Here is a 23,259-nt window from a genome sequence, read left to right on the forward strand (position 1 = left end):
CTGGCAATATATCTGTCTCCCTAAGACGTCCAGGATAGAAACAACCTCAAATTTATGTACTTCTTCACTTTCAATGCCTACTCTAATACAAGTGTGTTCAATAATTAAGCACTTTTGCCCGCAAATGACTTTTAATTACCCTCCTTACACTTGTCAGCCACAAAAAATGTTTTTCTACTTTTTGGGGTTGATTGGGCATTGTTGGCAAAATCACAAGGAGGAGCTCGGACAGCTGTGTTTTAATTGGCTGCACCAAAAGAGGATGGGGGAACACGAAGAAGAATGGAGCTTTTTTCAACCTGTCTTTTAAGCAAGAGCCTCCTGCAGTGCACCTGTGGTCCACAGCACAATAGATGAACATTTGGAGATAACACAGAGTGCTTCCTTTACGAGCCTGTATTGGAGAGGGAGCATTTTGATTGGTGGCTAGCTCACAATGTTACATCCAGGATACATATATTTGCTGTGATGTGCCAAGGAAGTAACTGGCTCAAATTTGCAGTCTCAGTAATCTTTGCCATAAAAGAGATTAGATGTATTGTAAACATTGCATTATCTAATGAGCTGCTTGTAACTTCTTTAAGTGACAAACAGAAACTGTTTCTTTAAGGGTTGCGGGTTCAAATACCCATGATCTATGATGACCACTGCAGTTTTTGTAGACAAGGAATAATTATTAATCCTCATACTTTGACCCAGATGAGAGAAAGGAGATTGAGCAAGAAGATTTGAGAACAAGGAAAAGGGGAGAAAGGGTTTAAAAAGGAACTGCAAGAGTGAGATAGAGACAGGAAGTGTAGGGTGGTGGTAAATGAACACCGGCATTTGGCAGCACCTGTAGTGGGATTCTTAAACACCTTGGGCCCCTGCACTCTTTTATTTATATTTTGTTTTCTACAAATTAAGCACTGGTGAAGAGCATAGGCCTTCAACAGCATATGGCTAAAACTGTCTGAATGCAGGACCTAAAAATGAAAGGGGAGTTCTCCGAGTTGTGATGTTTTGGGTGTTTGATTTTGCAGGATGACCTGTGTACCAAAGTATTTAATCATTTAGGGGGTCATTCTGACCATGGCGGTAATTACCGCCATGGCGGAGGTCGGCGGTAGCACCGCCAACAGGCTGGCGGTGCACCGCTGGGCATTCTGACCGCGGCTCTCCCGCCATGAACAGGATGGCGGTAGGGGGTGCCGCGGGGCCCCTGGGGGCCCCTGCCGTGCCCATGCCAATGCCAATGGCATGGGCACGGCAGGGGCCCCCGTAAGAGGGCCCCAAAAAGTATTTCAGTGTCTGCCCAGCAGACACTGAAATACGCGACGGGTGCAACTGCACCCGTCGCACCTTCCCACTCCGCCGGCTCAATTCTGAGCCGGCATCCTAGTGGGAAGGTTGATTTGCCCTGGGCTGGCGGGCGGTCTTTTGGCGGCCGCCCGCCAGCCCAGGGCAAATGTCAGAATCACCGCCGTGGTCCTCCGCCGTCCGCCAAGGTCAGAATGACCCCCTTAGTGTGAATGTCTGACTTCAGTGTGACTTTCTTAAAAAAAAAATTAAAAAAAAGTTTATGACAGACGTGACAATCACTGGGATTCTGTCAGTGACATTTTTTTAAGTCTACAATAATTCTTGTTTGAAATAACATATTTTGCAGTTGGTGCTATATAGTGCATGTTGAAAATAAATGAGAAATTATGTTTTTTTTTTGGTTCAGAATAAATACAATTAATTTTCAGCACTATTCTCTTTATTTAACCATGTGAGTTTTTAAGTAATCTGTTTGTGAAAATGTTAGCATTAGACTTAAGGCAACATTTTTTTAAAACATTTTTTTATTATTCATGTGTTAAACAGTGTAAACTCAGACACATGACAGTCTTGAACATCAGACAGAATAATTTCACGGTATGCATGTCATATACAGAAAGCAGTACATGTTGATCTCATATGCTGTGGGACTGATCCCACCAGCTAGGCGATTTATTTTGTGTTTATTTGGGCAGCCCCTTATCTTATAAATCATTTCTTTCACTTTAGAGCAGTAAACCATGCCTCTTGTTCACTCTTTCAGTATAGGGACTTTTTCCATTCTTCTGTGGTGCTTGATGTCCATTTTGATCACCAATCAACCTATTGCCAACATCCATCATGAACACCCTTGCATTATGCCAAGCATGGCTAATCGAGGGTCCATATCAGCTGGATAGCCCTCCCAGTGAATAGTTTATCTGCTTCCAATATTTCATGGTCACCAAACATTCCAAAATCGTGTGCAGAAAGGAGCCCCTGGCTAGGGTGCAAATTGGGCACTTGAAGGTGGGGACCCTTCCCATGTACCAAGGTCTGATAGGGTGAAAGTGTGTAGATTGACCCTAGTCTAAAGTGGGATAAAATGACAAGGGACCGCAAGCCCATTTTTGCCTCCACCCAATAATAGTCGTCCAGCACCTCCAGGTCCCACTCCCATTTTTACTGTAGCTTTTTAAGGGGTCAGATGTGTTACCCACCAATGACTTGTATATTCTAGATAGCCTTTCTTGCCTATTTGCTCCATAATTAACAGGGGCTCAGTTTGTATTGATATGGTTTGAAGGCATGCCACAACTTCATATATTTAAAGAAGTGTGTTTGCTGTAGAAACAAGTCTACAGATAGCTGTTCAAACAGTTTGATATGATCAAGAAACCACACCACCTAGTGATTAAATACCTATCAAGTACCAGGTTCAAAAGCCATTTCACCTGCCTGTATGGGGAAGCCATATTCCCTGCCACATGAGAGTTTAACTTGTCAGTGTTCCCTGCCCTTTAATGTGTTTTAGAGCCTCATACCAGTATAGCAGAGGTGTTCTGGTGGTAGGTGGCAGCACATGGGGGATGATATTCATATATAGGATGGAATTCAAGCATGGTATTTTAAGGAAATGCAGCTCAAGCCTGGCTGCTTGGGGCACTCTGCCACAGAAAATGCAGTTATTAATTGAGATGCCCTGGGAGACCCATTAATGCAGACCTAGATATGGTATCTACAGCCCCATATCAAATGCGACCTGCACACACAAAGAATAACCGAGGGTGCCACAGGCTCATAGAAATGTACCGATCATCGGCCACAAGTCAGAGATAATTGTGGAGGGATTGGACGTGGGTAGTTTTGTTGAATATAAAGGCTGTGGCATTCATGTTTAAGTCCCAGCATGTGTGTAGGCACATTGTCACCAACATGCCTAGGCATTTAAAATGGTCTGTTGAAATGCGCAACAGCACTTGGGCTAATCCCAGCAGACAGCATCCTCTCACCAGGAAAAGACAGACTTCCCCCAGTTCACCATACGTCGGGAGGCTTCACCATAAATCTGTGGGATATAAATTAGCCTGGGGAGAGTTGTGTCTGTTAGTTCGATGCATAGTAACATATTGTCAGCATATAAGGACATGACCATGGCCCCATTGGAATTCTTGCAGCTACGCGTCTTGTCAGACCCATACATCGGGGGACATGTTTACCAGAACAAAAAGAAGTGGGAAGCATGCCTCTTTCCACTGAAATGGGGGGAGCAAGCACTCCATTTATTCTAATATGGGCCCATGGAACCGTATAAATCAAGTGATGTACTTAAGTCATATGAATCACCATGATGTACTTAAGGTGGGGTAGACCAAAATTAATCCTTTCCAAGACCCACAAATAATGAGCCAGTGAACCATGTTGAAGGCCTTTTTCAAGTCCACCGACATCAGAGGTGCTTCACCCAGCAACTCATCTGCTCTCACAAGTGCCACATGTAGGCACTGTAGGCAATCGGAGGGGGCCACTGTGGACCAGATTATTTATCACCCTGCTTAGCCTGTTGGTTGTGATCTGCGCCAACATTTTTGCTTTGACACTGATAAAAGAAACTTGGCATAGTAGGAAGTGAAGTCAGTATGTAGTTTACCAGGCTATTACTGTTGCAGTTTCCTCATGCACATACAGTAGTAGAGGTTCCTGTGTGGAGTTTCATTAAACATAGTCTTTGAATGTTGTATTAGTAAGGAGATGTATTTTTTTTAAATCTAGAGGCAGACCATTCAGACATGGTGCCATGCCTGCAGGCATTGCCTTCTATCAGTAGGAGATCTAGTTCTGTTCAGTCTTCTGCTGATAGGGTGTGATTGGGTGTGTGTATAATCAGGTCCCTAACCATAGGGTTGTCAATCTCCGCTTATGACAGGATTTCTAGTATTTTGCAGATGTCTCTGCTACCACAGTGTACTCTGTCACAAATTCCTTATTACCGTTGAGGACTGAGGGAGTAATTCTAGCCCTAGCTTTCCTGTTGGTCAGCCAATAGAGACATTTACCCCCTTTGCCCACATATTCATGTATTCTGTACCAGGAGGCTAACCAGGTTACCCGTGCATTGTTTAAAGTTTTGGCCTAAGTGCTAGCTTGGCTGCCTCAAGCTGCCTGAGGGTTGGTGGTGTTTTGTGAGTGAATCTAATGGCTTTCTAGGTACATAATTTACTCCTAGAGTGTACCTTTTCCCTCTGCCTATCCTTAGTTTTCCTGCTCAGGAAGGACATAGACCTCCCTTGTATGACTGTTTTGAAGGCCTCTCATAGAGTGCTGAGTGAGGGAACCGAGGTGGTGTTCACTGATTACATCCCAAAGTAGATCGTCCAGTTTTTCATCCTTTAACCACCAAGCATTAAGCCATCACATACCTGTCAAACCCTGTGCATACTCACGCGTGTCAAACCAACTGGCGAGTTATTATGAAAACTGCTTGGGAGAATTTGCACTTTCTGTGTGGTAGTCATCTCCGGGAACAAATATGTAATCTAATCTGGAAAAGCATTTCTCTGGGACCTTATAAACAATATACTGCCTTTCTAGCATATTCTTCTGCCACCATGTGTCACACATTCCTAGTGATTCAGCCTATTTTGCACTGTTTACATAATATGTGTTGTGATGGACCCACTCAAGTCCAGGGCTGAGTGTATTAAAGAATTAAAGTGCACTCCTACGATCACTATCCTGGGTGGGGGTTGTTTAGTATCAAATCAACAATTTGGCAAGAAGCGGCCTCCAGAAGGCTGATTGGGTGTACACATTGTCCACTGTCAATAAATGAACCTCTGACAGTCTTGCAGTAGCCACAGAGCAACCCAGATCATCATTATAGACCCTAGATAAAGAAAGTCGGACAGTCTTACAAAGGAGGATAGCTGCCCGCTGCAGCTCTGGGTGATTCCTGAGTGGGTAAACCTTAGTATAGCCGAAGAAGCCCCAAAAGTCATACTTTGTGCATCACAAGTGGGTCTCCTAAGAAGTGCATGTGGGAAATTCATTTTGGCATATTGCATGACTGCTCCTTTTTATTCCCCCTGTGCCGACTTTTACCACATCCATCCAAGACCATTTCTTTCCAGCATCTTGAAAAAGTGTGCTTCATTTTGAAATCCAACTTTCAGTTTGGCCGAACAGAGTATCATGTAGTTTAGGTCCATAGTTTTCATTTTATTCTCTATGTGTTCAGTTAATTTCTTTTGTGTTTGGACCAGCATAGTGTAGTCTGAAAAAGCCAGGAATTTCCCTGATTCAGCTGTAGCAGAGAGACAGTTTGTTTGCCAGGAAGAAGCCCTTCAACCATGTCTCAAGGACCATTTCTAGACTGGACTGCTCTGCTCTTTCAGGGAAGGTAGTGAATCTCAGAATATTATGGCAAGTCCACCCCTCAGTGTCCTCCACTCGTTCTGATGGGTTGCTAGTAGTCTTTTTGAGTTGCTGAACAGGGCACTGGAGTTCTCTGCCCATGTTGTCATTTCTTTGGGAAGTGGTCTTCCTCTTCTGTGACCCGGTTGACTACATTTCTGAGATCATGTCTCAGGAGTACCATGTCCGCACTGCCTGACCAATTTTAGCTTCAAACGCCAGGCTTGAGGTCTGCATGGCTTTCAGAATTACTTTGGTCTGTTAGGCTGGGTGAGGTCTGCCTATGCCTAATCAGCCCTTGCTTGCCCCCCCTCAGATTTATTCTAGAGATTGAGAGAATACTGTATTCTGTAGTAAATTTGTGCTCCGTGCCTTATTGGGATTGTAGCCGCAGTCAGTGCTGCTTCTTAGCCTTGCTATCAAATTGCAGACTGCGCCTATGAATGGGTCACCGGGAATCAACAGAGTCACCCCTGCCTATCCTGGGATGTGTGGCCAGGGGGCACTGATTGTTTCTGGAGGGCTTGTCACTCCTCAGCAGAGAAGGCACGTCAGGACCAGCCCAGTGAGGAGGGCTCCCAACCACATTGTAATTGCTTCACGGCTGACTAAGTCCCCCCTTCACTTCGCACCTGGTGGAGGCAAAGGCAGGCCACAGGTACAGCACAGTAGGCCACGTTTTCTCCGTGGGTCAGGGACGGGCAAAGGGCAAGGGCCGCCCCCCCCCCTCCAAAAAAAATAATAGGGCCAGCGACCCCAAACATCAAATGCTGTAGCAAAACTGCTCTGGGTTTCAGTCTCCCACCAATGGGATGGCTGCCATGGATGTCCTTTCGGGGTTGCCAGGGGTCACAACTGCGACCTCTAGCTTGCCTCTTGTGACCCCTGGCACTGCCTTTGGGACCCCTGGCCTTAGAGGTGGCACAATCAATGCCTGGAACACATGGGTTCCTCCTCGAAATGGATGTCAGTTTGGGCTCCACTTTACTGGTTGTGTCAGTTGTTTTACTACACAAAAAGTGAATAATATTCACTATTTGTGTAATAAAAAATGGAGTACAGTTAACTGGAATATGTCCCTAACTGGTAGCTGAGGTAAGTAAAAAAATTTAATGCATTTTGTATGTGTGCTTGCGGGTGAGTGTGTATTTATGTGAGGGAGAGTGTGTGAATTTGTATGTGTAAGCATGTGTGTGAATGAAAGTAAAGGTCAAATGGCGTGTACTGTCAATTACGCTACCCCTGGCATTTTGATGAATTGACGTTCATGATGGTCGCCTCGTAGTTTCCAGGCTGGGATGCGGTGGGCTCTAAGCTGTTCTCTCTGTCAAGCACAAGATATTGCCTCCTTGTCAATCAGCAGCAGCACGGGGCAGTGGGGGGAATTTTTAAAAAAGACAAAAAAACACTTACCTGCTTTGAACGGAGAGGGGTTTGTCTCCTCCGACCTCCTCCGGAACCACACAGGCTCTCAGACTCCCCTCAGCCAATCACAACGCTGCTGTCACCAGCATGACAGCAGCGTCATGATTGGTGTGAGTGGCCTGCTTCAGCGCTCACAGAGGGAGTGGGACTTTGTGCACTTTCTCCTCCCGGCTGTGCAGTACAGTCAGGAGGAGTAATACAAAGTGCGCATGTCTGTTTGGCTGGTCCTAACCTTGCTCAGCTAAAAATAAAATGATAATAACTACCTGTTATTATCATTTTATTTTTCCTTCTGCTGCAAGCAGTGGGGCGACACTCCTCCGCTTTAGTGGAGGAGCTGCCACTGCCTTCACTGTCATCTTGTTTCCAGCAGGGCCCGCTGCTCGGACTCTCATTGTTGTATTGGTTTGCAGTAATGGCTGATAGAGTTGGACTCATGGCCGATGTTTCAAACCAATGACCTTATTGTAAATGAGGACAACACCTCCTCGACCTGCAAGATATGTTTTGGTAAAATTGTGCAGTTTATGTCTGTGTGCATACATTTTTCTTCTTTTCTTGCTTCTCTCACAGTACCAAGCCCCCCAAGGTATTTCAGGGTCAGACAACCAAATCTGGAGAGCATCATCCTGGAGTGGGGCCACCCCGAACATCCCAACGGTGTGCTCACAGGGTACTCGCTGAAATACCACTTGTGTAAGTGCCAGTTTTTTATCAAAAGGCTTTGTGTGTGTAAATCTTGCTGCTCCTTATTACATTATGTCAGCAAGTACAGTTTTCCGAGGAGCGCTGCAGCCTACAAACTCCTGTATTTATCTAAAATACTTTTTCCCTAACACTTTAGCCTCAGGCGCTATGGTCGTAGATTTCAGAGCACTTTTCAATACAGTTCGTCCAGATGTAGTTATTCAATAACATTATAATCTGAAGAGCAGATGTGGTGCCTATTTAGTGAATAAGAATGCACATTAGTTACAATACATTAGTGGAGAGGGCAGCTCAGTAAGAGAAACAGTAATGCCACACATAGTGAGATGAGTGAAAATGGTTAAGTTAGCATTTTGTGAACAAGCATGAATGGTGTTTACAGCCATGTTCCTCTTGCAGGTCTTATTGATGCTGCAGGATAAACTACTTGAATGGTCACATTAGAGTGGATCATTGCAAGCACCGGAAGCCAGCCCTCCTATACAGAGACCATTAATCTGTCTAGCAGTTCTAAAAAGATACTCTCAATTTCCTTCTTCTCCTTTCTTTGTTTTTTGTTCCTCACTCCTCTTTCTTCCCATCTGCCCACTCCCGATAAGCTGTCCTTCCACATTAAGGGCCAGTTGTAGCAAAGCGTTTGCGACTCGCAAACGGCAAAAAACGCCGTTTGCGAGTCGCAAAAGCCTCACCGGAATGCAGAAATGCATTTTGCGAGTCGGATCCGACTCGCAAAATGCATTTCCGACTCGCTAATAGGAAGGGGTGTACCCTTCCTATTAGCGACTTGCAATGCTATGTATATTCATTTGCGACCGCGATTGCGCAATGGACCACTACCTGCCCTGAAAAATACCGAAACTAAAGGTTTCGTTTTTTTTTTCAAAGTGCAGCTCGTTTTCCTTTAAGGAAAACGGGTTGAACTTTGAAAAAAAAAGACTGCTTTATTTAAAAGCAGTCACGGACATGGTGGTCTGCTGTTCCCAGCAGGCCACCATCCCCGTGAGTGCCCTGAATCGCTATGGGGTCGCAAATTGCGACCCACCTCATTAATATTATTGAGGTGGGTCTTTGCGACCCCATAGCGACTCGCAGAAGGTGTCTGAGACACCTTTCTGCATTCCAAATTGCGAGTTGCAATTTGCGAGTCGCTGGGACTCGCAAATTGCAACTCGCAATTTGGAACCTTGCTACATCTGGCCCTTAATCCGATCCCTTCCTTTTATTTGTTTAGTTTCCTGCATATATTTCCTTATTCCTCCTGCCCTCTTATCGCCATCCCTCACTTCTTCATTCTCCCTTTCACTCTCCTTCTTCCTTCACTTCCTTTCTGTCTCCCTCTTCTCTTTCTGCCCCGTCTCTTCTCTCTTTCATTCTGATATCTCTTCTGAAACACTCCTGAAGTGAACTCGTAAAGGGCACAATCACACAACTGCAGCACCCATCTTTCTCTAGAGCAACATGTGCAACTGTACCAGTTTTCAACTTGCACCTGTCCTAAAGCAAACATAAAGTTCTACTTAAAGGGGAAAGTCCAGCTTTTTCTAGAATGCCACCTGCAGTTGCACCAGACTCCCACCACCTCCCCATGGAGAAAGGTTCAATGTGTACGGGGCAGAATGACTGTTTTTCAGATCCATGTGAATGCTCTGCGAAAAACCCAAGAAGTATGCTTCGAAGAATGCTAGGCATTGTGTTTTGGTTGCCTTTTGAATGGCCTTGTCCTTTCTTTTCTTCAGTCAATGGCACTAGGACCTCACGGCCAGTGGTAGAAGCTTTTCCTCCCAACCAAACACGATACAGTCTTCAGAGAAGCGACCCAGTCTCGCGCTACAAGTTCTCACTCAGCGCCCGTACCCAGGTGGGAACAGGCGAGGCCATCACAGATGAGTCACCAATCACCCTGAACGAAGGTAGGTGCCTTTCATTGGTGACCAAGGAGCAAAGTGTCTCTCAAGTTCCCTTCAGACATTAACATGGGGCCAAAAACATATCAGGACAGACATTTCTTTGCATGGTTATTTGGTGTTTTTCCATGTTTCCTGTTTTACAGAAACCATGCTCATTGACTCTAGTCTTTCATCATTTTGTAAATTGTTTCACATTTTGATACCTTCACATAAAAAAGGCAGTCCAGTGCCAACTTGTCTAAGAGCAGCAATGCCTGTGGACGGTCCTTTAAATTGCCTGCTTTTATTACAGTGGATATTGGTGTCACACAGACTGGACATTTGATATACTTCCAAGAAACAGTCTTTCTGGTTTATGCTCACAATTCAAGTGAACGGACTCTTACTAGACAGTCTACATAAAGCTGAAATGGAGCAATTTTTTACAACAGTTTTGCTGCTTGCTTACTAGAGAATGAAGCAAACCGATTTTTCCTGTAGGTTAGTAAAATCTTACACATTTGTACAGTTGAACAAAATCATTTTGTTATTGCTAAGCAGCGTCAGAAATGCTGTAGCAAAAACATTAGTTTTTACCATTTGTGCCGTAGTCAAAAACGTATTTTTCTTTTATAAAGTTTGCGGCAAACGTTTTTTTGAACCAATCATTATTACATACTAGACAACCATGGTGGGAAATTATTATTTTTCCATGGTTTGGCTTTTATGTGTTCCTGCACCGAGAGAGGGTGCGTTGAGACGTAGACACACCTTCGTGCTCTGCTGCATGTATCTGTTAGGGACAACGTAGAGAGTCCATGGTAAACATTTCTCAGAAATCTTGCCATGTCAGTAGCCATAAGGGAAGATTCCTTTTGCAAGTTATTTCAGCAGGCTGTAAAGACTACTAAGGGACAGCAAACCTGCATTACTACATTTGCAAAGAGAACATGCCCTATAAACTGATGGGATGACATGCCAAAAAGGTTTCCTTTTGCAAAAGGAACATCAGGATGAACATGAAACAGTCTTTGCTATCATGCAGGGCCGGCTTTAGGGCGGTGCGAGTGGTGCAACCACACCGGGTGGTGACCTGGATTGGAGGGTGCTGACGCTGTATTTTTTAGCAGTAACTTAGAAACTTGCAATTGAAAAGCACCTCCTGAAATGTTTCTTGTGCATCCAGCCTTCAAGAAGCAATTAAAATGTCAAGATACCTCTTGTGATTAATGGTCCTGCTAGGGAGAGAGATGGGAGTTTTGTCTAGCGGTAGCTTTGACTCGCCATAAAGTAGCATAGAGGGTTAATGTGCCTGTTGTCAAGAACAGATCTGTATTTTACGGGGATAACTAGTGGATTAGTAAAGCCTGCCTTTACAAGTGCTTCAAAACAAATTAATGTATGTGAAAGGGGGGCTGGCTATGGCGAGATGAGGGGCACATTTGCCAGGTGGTAGTAAAATAATCTAAGAAGATGGTAATAGGGTGTGGGGTGCCAAAAAAGATTGTCGCACAGGGCGCCACCAGTGCTAAAGCCTGCCCTGCTATCATGTTCTACATCGTACAGTGCCCACAATCGCCATTTGTATTACAAAAACTGTCTGTCATGGACACTTTGAACTGTGCCAATGATTACTGGCTGACAAGTGGATTTGGTAGCCTTTCAGTGATTTGGACCACCTGAGTGGTTACAGAAAATTGGTGATCCTTGTGAATTCCAAAAAAAGAGGCATTGCAAGATAACTTCAATGAATGCTCAAGAAAGATGACAGATTTGTGGAGGCCATCATGAAATAATGTTTCTTAAAGTAAAATAAAAAGCATTACAAGATGCCAGGTACAAATGCATGCACGCCTGCTGCTTACCATAGGTTGAAGGCAGTGTTGCTCTTGTTTTGGTGCCTCCTAACTGGTTTGGCAGTCGATATGTCACTTCCTGTTCTTGGCTGAGGAGCGCCGGCCAATTACAGTTTAAATATGCCTGGATTGCTTTTCTGTTGTTTGGATGGACTATTTTTTTGTATCTTCCCTATTTGGTGCTTTCAAGTTTTATATAGCGGGACTGCTGACCGAATTACCGCTGTCTAAAACCTGAAAGCACCATGAGCCCTACTAAGAAACGAAACAAACAATGACAAGTTACTGGTAGTGTGACTGAAAAACAAAACAAGCAATGACAAGTAATTGTTTGTTTTGTTTTTCAGTTGTGCTCATGGCGCTTTCAAGTTTTATACACCGGGACTGACGATCGAGTTACCGCTGTAAAAAACTTGAAAGCGCTATGTAACTACTTGTCATTGTTTGTTTTATTTGTCAGTCGGGCTCATGGCGCTTTCAGGTTTTATACAGCAGGACTGCCCGCTATACAAAACTTGTTCTCCTTTACTTTCCAGCCTCTTAACCGGTAACATTTTCTTTCCTGACCCTTCGCCCCTCTGTACATGGCAAGAAAAGTCGAGTTAGGAATTTACAACGCTAATAGCTCTAACTCGTTTTATTTTACTTGCACACCCCAACATGTCCTTCCCAAATCTGCCAAAATCATCCAATGATTCATTTGAATTACACTCGCCATTACTAAAATAATGCACACACTACCCGTATACAAACTCTGATTATATTCACAATGGCATGAAGTAGTTCAATAGTGCAAACACCACATGGTAGAATGCATGCATTCTTTGATAAATCTTTACAGAAAGTAGAATTTCTTTTACATTTTAGTTGCTCCTTTTTTTTAAGACCAGGCCAAGTGTGAAAATGATTTATTTAAGAAGCTATAAATGTTGACGTTTCTGAGGGACTGAGTTTAATAAAAACAAAACTTGTAAAAATATGATTTCTGAAAGGGAAGAGGCAAATTATTTTTGTTTTTTTTAATTCCCTTCCCGGTACTTATTTGATTATTTCGCCCAGTGCATTTATGGATGAAATTGCTTACTGTATTTTTGAGATATGTAAGCTTCCAGATAATGTTTCCCTTTCCCACTTTTGCACCTATCCGCTGGAATTATGTGTCAGAGAGGACCAAATAATGCGGCAGGGTTGATCAATTTATGTGGCAAGAAAAGTCCGGTTGGTTTGCCTTTAATGTGTTCCTGCCACAGAGAGAGATGTGCATATACCTTTGTGATCTGCTGCATGTATCTGTTACGGACTATGCAGAAAGTCCAATGCAAACTTTCTCAGAGATCTTGCTTTGTCAGTATCCATAAGACAAAATTCCCTTTACACGTTGTTTCAGCAGGCTGCAAAGGCAGCAGTAGAGACTACTAAGGGGCAGCAAACCTGCATCTCTGCATTTGCAAAGAGAACATGGCCTATAAACTGTTGGGATGCCAAGCCAAAAAGGTTTCCTTTTGCAAAAGATACATCAGGATGAAAATAAAACAGTCTATGCGATCATGTTCTACATTGTACAATTCCCAAATCGCCATTTGTACTACAAAAACTGTCTGTCATGGACACTGTGAACGGTGCTAATGATTACTGGCTGAGAAGTGGATTTGGTAGCCTTTCAATGCTTTGGACCACATGGATGGTTACAGAAAATTGGTGATCCTTGTGAATTCTAGAAGAAAAGGAGGCACTGCAAGATTACTTCGAATGCTCAAGACAGATGATGACAGATTTGTAGGAGGCCATCGTGGAATAATGTTTCTTAAAGAAAAAGAAATAGCTTTACAAGGTGCCAACTACAAATACATGCACACACATGGTAGCCATCTGAGGGAAAAACATTAGCAAATCTAACAGGACAGTGCCCCAGTGTCAAGGTCAAAACCTGTTGGCTTTTGCCCATGCTTATTAATGTTTACTACCATTTCCTTCACTTTCTGTGGAAATGTGTTCACTTTTAGGTCGAGTCTAAACAGTGCCTATGTGCTATCTGCAAGACATGTTGAAATGAGTAAAGGTCTTTGTCACTGCCTGACGCTTACCATAGGTTGAAAGCAGTGTTGCTCTTGTTTTGCTGCCTCCTAACTGGTTTGGCAGCTGATACATCACTTTCTGTTCTTGGCTGAGGAGCACCGGCCAAGTACAGTTTAATTACGCCTGGACTGTTTTTCTGTTGTTTGGATTGACTATTTTTTTTTCCTGTCTCTATGGCACTTTCAAGTTTTATACAGCAGATCTTTTCTTGCCATGTAGAGGGGGAGAAGGGGCAGGAAAGAAAAGGTGACGGGGTGAGAGGCTGGAAAGGAAAGCAGAACAAGTTTTGTACAGCGGGCAGTCCCGCTGATAAAATTTGAAAGCACCATGAGCGCGACTGAAAAATAAAACAAACAATGACAAGTATCTACCAGTTACTCATGACTGAAAAAACAATGACAAGTAACTACCAGTTACTTTGTTACATTGCGTTCTGGGATCGAAGGAACACTATATAAGTGACTTTTTCGATCGAGGCCTTTAGAGGTTGCGCCCTTAGGGTGCCCATTTTTCTCCAGTCAACATACTGAAGAATGAAAAACAAATGGGACGGATGCCATTCCATTTCTGTCTGAAGTGTCACTCCAAATTCCCTCTGACCGATCACACTCAGGTCTGTAACCTCTGCCTGTTGCCAGAACACCGAGAAGAGGACTGTAAGATCTGCCAGTCGTTTCGGTTGAAGAAAACTCTGCAAGATCGAAGAGCTCGTCAGTGCGAAGTGCAGAGGCAAGAATTGGAGGAAATGTATGATATTTTCAGCATTCAAGGCATCATGTTGGACGCAGAGCAGGAGAATCAAGAGGCCTCAGCTGCTGAAGAAGAGGTGTTTTCGGTACAAGATTCACATTCGGAGGCCGAAATGACTCTGAAAAAGAAGGGGATCCCTCCAGGTCAACACACGGTGAGTAAACATGCCTCTGCACCACCCAAAACACTAACTTCGGAAAGGGAAGCAATCAGGTCGCCACTGCTTTCTTGCCATGTGAGGCATTGAAAAGTTGGTTTGGAAGCCCCGCCCTTAGGCTCGGCACCGAAGCATAAATCAAAAACCATACCATACCTAGCCATCCAGCACTGAAAACATCAACACATTCGGTGTCCACTGGTAAGGTGCTGAAAAGACTTTCTCCATCTTTGGTATTGAATAGCAAACTTGCTTCGCATTGAAAAACTCAATCCAGAATCCCTTTTGGAGCAGAAAAATCCGCCAGAGACAATTCTTCACAAGATGAAGCAACAGCTCCAAGCCAAGCAGTCTCAATTACACATCCAGTCTCATACTGGAAGAGTACTGGTTAAAGCTACTCCTTCTAAGAGACAGGTCAATTTTGAGGAGGCTTTAGACACAACTGAACCTCCAACAGAACAGACCCCTTTTCCACAACACTCTACAGAAGACCCATCAGACATACCTCATCAAGGGTCTCCGCCCTCAGATCACAATATTCATGACACTAGTGATGACACATCACAAATGCCCGAGGACATGGATCCATGGTCACAGTATGATGTTGACACATACACCAATGCTGACGTAGAGAGCTACCCAGTTAGATCTTCACCACCCGAAGACACGACATATTTTCAGGAGTTTGTGAGGAGGGCTGCTACATATCACCAGGTACCCTCCACAAAGATCCTATAGAAGATGACTTTTTATTTGAGACACTAACGGCCTCTCATTAATCCACGCAATATCTACCTATGCTGAAGGGAATGCGTAGACATGTGGATGATATTTTTCAAGATCCAGCTAGGGCTCGCCTTATTACTCCAAGAGTGGAGAAGAACTACAAAGCTTCTCCTTCAGATCCAATATACACCAAGAGTCCAATTCCAGCAGACTCTTTGGTTGTCTCCAATCCTAGAAAAAGGGCCAGTTCGCAGGCTTCTCAGGATGCAGCACCTCCTGACAAGGAGAGTAAGCTTATTGACGCATCTGATAAGCGTATTGCTGGTCAAGCAGCAAATCACTGGTGTATCACCAATGTGCATGGACTTCTAGCCAGATACCATTGTGCCCACATGGACGAAATGGCGCAGTTACTCCAATATCTCCCAGAGGAGCATAAGAAAAAGGGACAGGAAATCATTAATGAGGGGCAGCTCATTACAAATAATGCTATTCGCTGTGTGCTAGACTCTGCTGATATAGCATCCAGAGGGATTAATATTAGTATTTTATTTCAGCCCCATGCATGGCTGCGTATTTCTGGCTTTAAACAAGAGGTACAGCATACAACCCTAAATGTTCCATTTGACAAGTTATATCTTTTCGGGCCACAAGTAGATCAGGCCTCAGAAAAGATGAAAAAGGACAAAAAGGTTGCCTCATCTATGGGGGCACTTCTGTATCCTTCCTCTCGTGGTACTTTTTGCAAAACACAGTATAAGCCATCCTCTTAGCCCACGGCAGGTGCAACATCTTCCTCACATAACAAAAGTCAATCATATATATCCTCCATCAGAGGATTCTACAGAGGATCCTATAGGGGAAATGGTTTACAAAGTTCCTTGCGGTGGTAGCAGCTCACCTACGCAGCCCAAAAATTCAGTTCATTTATATCCATACCTAGCCAACTGGCTGATCAAAGCCACCTCTCTTCCACAATGTCTCAACCAAATTCAAGTCACATTCGACCCGCTTCAACAGTTAGGATTCACAATCAATTTCTAGAAGTCCCATCTCACCCCACTACAGGTACAACCTTACCTAGGGGCCATAATCAGCACACACATGGGAGCAGCTTATTCAAATGCAGCAAGGATACAAAACTTCCAAACACAACTTCTTCACTTTTGCCCCAATTAACGGGTTACAGTCAGATCAGTCTTAAAACTTCTGGGAATGGTGGCCTCTTGCATTGTAATTGTGCCACATTCATGCCTTCACATGCGTCCGTTGAAAAAATGTCTCTCACGCCTAGAGTCTCAAGCACAGGGTCACTTGGTAGACAGCCACACCTTTTGCTCTCTGCAGTGATGGAAATAAACCAGTCTTTCTACAGGGTGGTTATTTTTAGACCCTATTTCCCAAGTCATTTTGACAACGGTCGCTTCTCAGATGGGATGGGGTGTTTATCTCCACAAGCTTAAAACATGGAGTTTTTGGTGAACTGTTTTTTTTTTTTTTTTACATTTTATTGTATTTACTTATATTGTTCATAGGTTTCTACAAACTTAACGCCTAGGGTGCCCAGGACGAGCTGGTCTTGCCCTCTGCAACGGTTGCCTGGTGCAGAGGACGAGACCAGCACGTCCTGCTATGGGCCCCCGGGGGAAGCGCTAGTGCTCCCCTGATGGCCAAGGCCCCCCCGCGCTCCCCCCAAGCAGGGATTGAAGGGGAATCGCTTCCCCTGCCACCCCCAACCCCCTGTGGTGTCTGATGAAGTCAGCGCGCGATAGGCTTCCAGCGTCAATCGGAGGAGAAATGCAAAAGCATTTCTCCTCCGATCACATGGAGGGGGCAGAGAGGCATGAAAGGAGGGGAAAGGCCTTTCCTCTCCTTTCATGTCTCTCTGAGCACTTCTGCTGCTCGAACGCAATGCGATCGGGCAGCAGAAGTGCCACTAGACACCAGGGAATTTGTGGTTTTTTTTGTTTATGCCATAAGGTGAGCAGCCCCTTGGTCAAGGGCCGCTCCCCGGGGGGGAATTTATTTTTAGGCTATTTCTGCAGAAACCCCTAGACACCAGGCATTTTTTTGTTGTCAGTTTCACATGAGGGGAGCAACCCCTTAGGCAAGGGTCGCTCCCCTGGGGGGAACAATTTGTTTTAGGCCATTTCTGCCCCCCTTGGGGGCAGATCGGCCTATTGTAGTTAGGCTGATCTGCACCCAGAGTGGACAGAAACCTCTAGGCACCAGGGATTTTTTTGCACCAAATTCACGAAAGTGGAGAGACCCCTTAGGCAAGGGTCGCTCCCCTTGGGGGGAAAATTTATTTTAGGCCATTTGTGCTCCCCTTGGGGGCAAAGCGGCCTATTTCTATTAGGCCGATCTGCCCCTGGGGGGAAGAAAACCCTTAGGCACCAGGGATTGGTGTGTGAGTATGTGTGTGTGTTTTGTTTGGGGGGCAGCCCCTTGGGCAAGGGTCGCTCCCCATGGGGGCACGTTACTGTTGGCCATATCAGATCCGCCTATTTTTGGAAGGCCCATCTGCCCCCAGGGGGGGCAGAAAGCCCACCAGGGAAGATTTGTTTTTCAAAATAAGAGGTTGGGGGTATGGCCATACCCCCACCCCATATAAATGGGGTCAAAGTTGTTCTGCCCACCAGTGGGCAGATGGGTCAATTAACCCCAATCCACACCCCGGTGGTGGGGCAGAAAGTCTACTAAATGCCGGGGGATTTAAAAAAAAAGTGTGGTGGTGGCTACCAACCAGTAGGGGCATGGTTATGCCCCCACCCCAACTGAAGGGGGAACAGTCTTTCAGCTCCCCCGCATACTAAAACATCTTATCCCACGGCAAGCAAGTGGACATTTGATTATTTGGGGTTTTGGTTTTACAGTTGGGCCATGAGAGCTTGACTAACTCTCAAAATCGTCCCACTTGGAATGGTGAGGGCTGCACTTTTTGGACTTTGAGGTTTGCTGAGGATTCTGGGTAAGAAAACATTGGGGGATCCATGCAAGTCACACCTCCCTGGACTCCTTTGGGTGTCTAGTTTTCAGAAATGTCTGGGTTTGGTAGGTTTCCCTAGATGACTGCTGAACCCAGGACCAAAAACGCAGGTGCCCCCGCAAAAACACGTAGTTTTGTATTTGATAATTTTGATGTGTCCAGATAGTGTTTTGGGGCATTTCCTGTCGCGAGCACAAGGCCTACCCACACAACTGTGGTACCATTTTTATCGGGAGACTTGGGGGAACGCTGGATGGTTAGAAATGTGTGGCTCCTATCAGATTCCAGAACTTTCTGTCACCGAAATGTGAGGAAAAAGTATTTTTTTAGGCAAATTTTGAGGTTTGCAAAGGATTCTGGGTAACAGAACCTGGTGAGAGCCCCACAAGTCACCCCATCTTGGATTCCCCTTGGTGTCTAGTTTTCAAAAATGCATATGTTTGGTAGGTTTCCCTAGGTGCCGGCTGAGCTAGAGTCCAAAATCCACAGGTAGGCACTTTGCAAAAAACACCTCTGTTTTCTTTGGGAAAATGTGATGTGTCCACCTTGTGTTTTGGGGCATTTCCTGTCGCGGGTACTAGGCCTACCCACACATGTGAGGTATCATTTTTATCGGGAGACTTGGGGGAACGCTGGGTGGAAGGAAATTTGTGGCTCCTCTCAGATTCCAGAACTTTTTGTCACCAAAATGTGAGGGAAAAGTGTTTTTTAACCAAATTTTTAGTTTTGCAAAGGATTCTGGGTAACAGAACCTGGTGAGAGCCCCACAAGTCCCCCCATCTTGGACTCCCCTATGTGTCTAGTTTTAAAAAATGCATAGGTTTGGTAGGTTTCCCTAGGTGCCGGCTGAGCTAGAGGCCAAAATCCACAGGTAGGCACTTTGCAAAAAACACCTCTGTTTTCTTTGGGAAAATGTGAAGTGTCCACGTTGTGTTTTGGGGCATTTCCTGTTGCGGGCACTAGGCCTACACACACAACAAGTGAGGTACCATTTTTATCAAGAGACTTGGGCGAACATACAACAGCAAAACAAGTGTTATGTTATTGCCCCTTTGTCTTTCTCTACATTTTTTCCTTCCAAATATAAGACAGTGTGTAAAAAAGACATCTATTTGAGAAATGCCCTGTAATGCACATGCTAGTATATGCACCCCGGAATTCAGAGATGTGCAAATAACCACTGCTCCTCAACACCTTATCTTGTGCCCGTTTTGGAAATACAAATGTTTTCTTGATACCTACAGGGAGTGCAGAATTAGTAGGCAAGTTGTATTTTTGAGGATTAATTTTATTATTGAACAACAACCATGTTCTCAATGAACCCAAAAAACTCATTAATATCAAAGCTGAATATTTTTGGAAGTAGTTTTTAGTTTGTTTTTAGTTTTAGCTATGTTAGGGGGATATCTGTGTGTGCAGGTGACTATTACTGTGCATAATTATTAGGCAACTTAACAAAAAAAAATATATACCCATTTCAATTATTTATTATTACCAGTGAAACCAATATAACATCTCAACATTCACAAATATACATTTCTGACATTCCAAAACAAAACAAAAACAAATCAGTGACCAATATAGCCACCTTTCTTTGCAAGGACACTCAAAAGCCTGCCATCCATGGATTCTGTCAGTGTTTTGATCTGTTCACCATCAACATTGCGTGCAGCAGCAACCACAGCCTCCCAGACACTGTTCAGAGAGGTGTACTGTTTTCCCTCCTTGTAAATCTCACATTTGATGATGGACCACAGGTTCTCAATGGGGTTCAGATCAGGTGAACAAGGAGGCCATGTCATTAGATTTCCTTCTTTTATACCCTTTCTTGCCAGCCACGCTGTGGAGTACTTGGACGCGTGTGATGGAGCATTGTCCTGCATGAAAACCATGTTTTTCTTGAAGGATGCAGACTTCTTCCTGTACCACTGCTTGAAGAAGGTGTCTTCCAGGAACTGGCAGTAGGACTGGGAGTTGAGCTTGACTCCATCCTCAACCCGAAAAGGCCCCACAAGCTCATCTTTGATGATACCAGCCCAAACCAGTACTCCACCTCCACCTTGCTGGCGTCTGAGTCGGACTGGAGCTCTCTCCCCTTTACCAATCCAGCCACGGGCCCATCCATCTGGCCCATCAAGACTCACTCTCATTTCATCAGTCCATAAAACCTTAGAAAAATCAGTCTTGAGATATTTCTTGGCCCAGTCTTGACGTTTCAGCTTGTGTGTCTTGTTCAGTGGTGGTCGTCTTTCAGCCTTTCTTACCTTGGCCATGTCTCTGAGTAGTGCACACCTTGTGCTTTTGGGCACTCCAGTGATGTTGCAGCTCTGAAATATGGCCAAACTGGTGGCAAGTGGCATCGTGGCAGCTGCACGCTTGACTTTTCTCAGTTCCTGGGCAGTTATTTTGCGCCTTGGTTTTTCCACACGCTTCTTGCGACCCTGTTGACTATTTTGAATGAATCGCTTGATTGTTCGATGATCACGCTTCAGAAGCTTTGCAATTTTAAGAGTGCTGCATCCCTCTGCAAGATATCGCACTATTTTTGACTTTTCTGAGCCTGTCAAGTCCTTCTTTTGACCCATTTTGCCAAAGGAAAGGAAGTTGCCTAATAATTATGCACACCTGATATAGGGTGTTGATGTCATTAGACCACACCCCTTCTCATTACAGAGATGCACATCACCTAATATGCTTAATTGGTAGTAGGCTTTCGAGCCTATACAGCTTGGAGTAAGACAACATGCATAAAGAGGATGATGTGGTCAAAATACTCATTTGCCTAATAATTCTGCACTCCCTGTATTTTTCACTCTTTATATTTCAGCAAATGAATTGCTGTATACCCGGTATAGAATGAAACCCACTGCAAGGTGCAGCTCAATTATTGGCTCTGGGTACCTAGAGTTCTTGATGAACCTATAAGCCCTATATATCCCCACAACCAGAAGAGTCCAGCAGACTTAACAGTATATTGCTTTAAAAAATCTGACATCGCAGGAAAACGTTACAGAGTAAAACGTAGAGAAAAATGGCTGTTTTTTCCACCTCAATTTCAATATATTTTTATTTCAGTTGTTATTTTCTGTAGGAAACCCTTGTAGGATCTACACAAATTACCCATTGCTGAATTCATAACTTTGTCTACTTTTCAGAAATGTTTAGGTTTCTGGGATCCAGCATTGGTTTCACACCCATTTCTGTCACTGACTGGAAGGAGGCTGAAAGCACAAAAAATCGTAAAAATGGGGTATGTCCCAGTAAAATGCCAAAAGTGTGTTGACATATTGGGTTTTCTGATTCAAGTCTGCCTGTTCCTGAAAGCTTGGAAGCTGGTGATTTTAGTACTGCAAACCCTTTGTTGATGCCATTTTGGGGGGAAAAACCACATGCCTTCTGCAGCCCTTTTTTCAAATTATTTAAAAAAAAACGAAATTTTCATTGTATTTTGGCTACATTTCTTGGTCTCCTTCAGTGGAACCCACAAAGTCTGGGTACCTCTAGAATCCCTAGGATGTTGGAAAAAAGTAAGCAAATTTGGCGTGGGTAGCTTACGTGGACAAAAAGTTATGAGGGCCTAAGAGCGCCCTGCCCCAAATAGCCCAAAAAAAAAAAGGCCTGGCACCTGAGGGGGAAAAGGCCTGGCAGCGAAGGGGTTAATATATGCATATATTTCCTTACATTTCAAAGCATTCATATATCTTTGGGGTTTTGTAATAAGTACGTTTCATGAAATTGAACTGTTACTGTATTATTTACTCATGCCATCAAATGTATTTATATCTTTTGAATATTGTATTAGTTATCAATAAACTTTCTCTTTATACTTAAAATATAGAGAGTTTTTTTAATCATGTGCACAAACATTTGCACATCAACTACCTGGAGGTGCTAGCAGTTCATCTAGCATTCAAAGCCTTCGTCACACATCTCAAAAACAAAGTAGTCCTCATCCACACATCCAACATGGCAGCCATGTTTTATCAGCAGAAACAGAGGGGGACACATTCCCTACATTTGTCTCGCCTTGCACAGACAATTTAGCACTGAGCTATTCATCACAATGTTTCCTATTAGCGGAAAGCCTACCAAGATCACACAACACTTTTGCTGACCACCTCAGCAGGAGACCACAATGAGTCCACAAATGGGAACTCCACCCCAGAGTCCTCCAACTCTACTTCCAAAGATGGGGTGTTCCAGACATAGATCTATTTGCAGCAAAAGAAAACAAAAAATGCCCAAACATCACCTCCTGATTTCCACACCCTCAGTCCAAGGGCAATGCTCTATGAATGAACTGGTCAGCAATTTTTGACTACCCTTTTCCACCTCTCCCTCTTCTTCCATATGTGGTTCGGAAACTCAGACAAACCTCTCACAGTGATACTAGTGGCACCCACATGTGCAAGACAACCATGGTTCAGCACGCTACTAAATCTAGCATGAGTACCACACAAGAAGCTTCCTCTACACCTGGACCTTCTCACTCAGAACAAAGGCCAAATCAGACACCCAAACCCCAAGGACTTGAATCTTGTAATTTGGTTCCTGAAGTCATAGAAATTGGGTATTCAAATGTACCTCAAGAATGTATGAACATTCTTAAAGAAGCATGCAACTCAACCACTAGAGCTTGTTATGCAGCCAACTAGGAGCAGTTTGTTTACTACTGTAGTTCTCAAAACTGGAGCCCTTTCCAAGTGTCTACACAATTATTTTGTACGTTCTTCATTTACAAAAGGCAAATTTAGCATGTACCTCTATAGGGTTACATTTGGGAGCCATAGCTGCTTATCTACAGAACAGACAATGTTCTTCTCTTTTTAGAATCCCTGTCATAAAGGCTTTTATGGATGGACTAAAAAGGGTAATACTACCAAGACTACCTCCAGTTCCTTCTTGGAATCTGAATATAGTACTCACCAGACTTATGGGACCACTGTTTGAACCAATGCACTAATGTCTTTTACAGTTTCTGTTGTGTAA

At 44.1% G+C, this 23,259-nt stretch overlaps 1 protein-coding gene across 7 annotated transcripts in view; it reads left to right on the forward strand.

Moving 5' to 3' along the window:
* Nucleotides 1-23,259, forward strand: part of NFASC (neurofascin) — a 733,849-nt gene that overhangs the window by 577,124 nt on the left and 133,466 nt on the right. For all 7 annotated transcript variants that reach the window (XM_069238522.1, XM_069238515.1, XM_069238519.1 and 4 more), the window contains 2 exons: nucleotides 7,693-7,815; nucleotides 9,564-9,737. In XM_069238522.1, the coding sequence (XP_069094623.1) occupies nucleotides 7,693-7,815; nucleotides 9,564-9,737 (297 nt within the window). The remainder of the gene's footprint in view (nucleotides 1-7,692; nucleotides 7,816-9,563; nucleotides 9,738-23,259) is intronic.

Source organism: Pleurodeles waltl, chromosome 6 (genome assembly GCF_031143425.1).
Source record: "Pleurodeles waltl isolate 20211129_DDA chromosome 6, aPleWal1.hap1.20221129, whole genome shotgun sequence".
NCBI classification, from domain to species: domain Eukaryota; kingdom Metazoa; phylum Chordata; class Amphibia; order Caudata; family Salamandridae; genus Pleurodeles; species Pleurodeles waltl.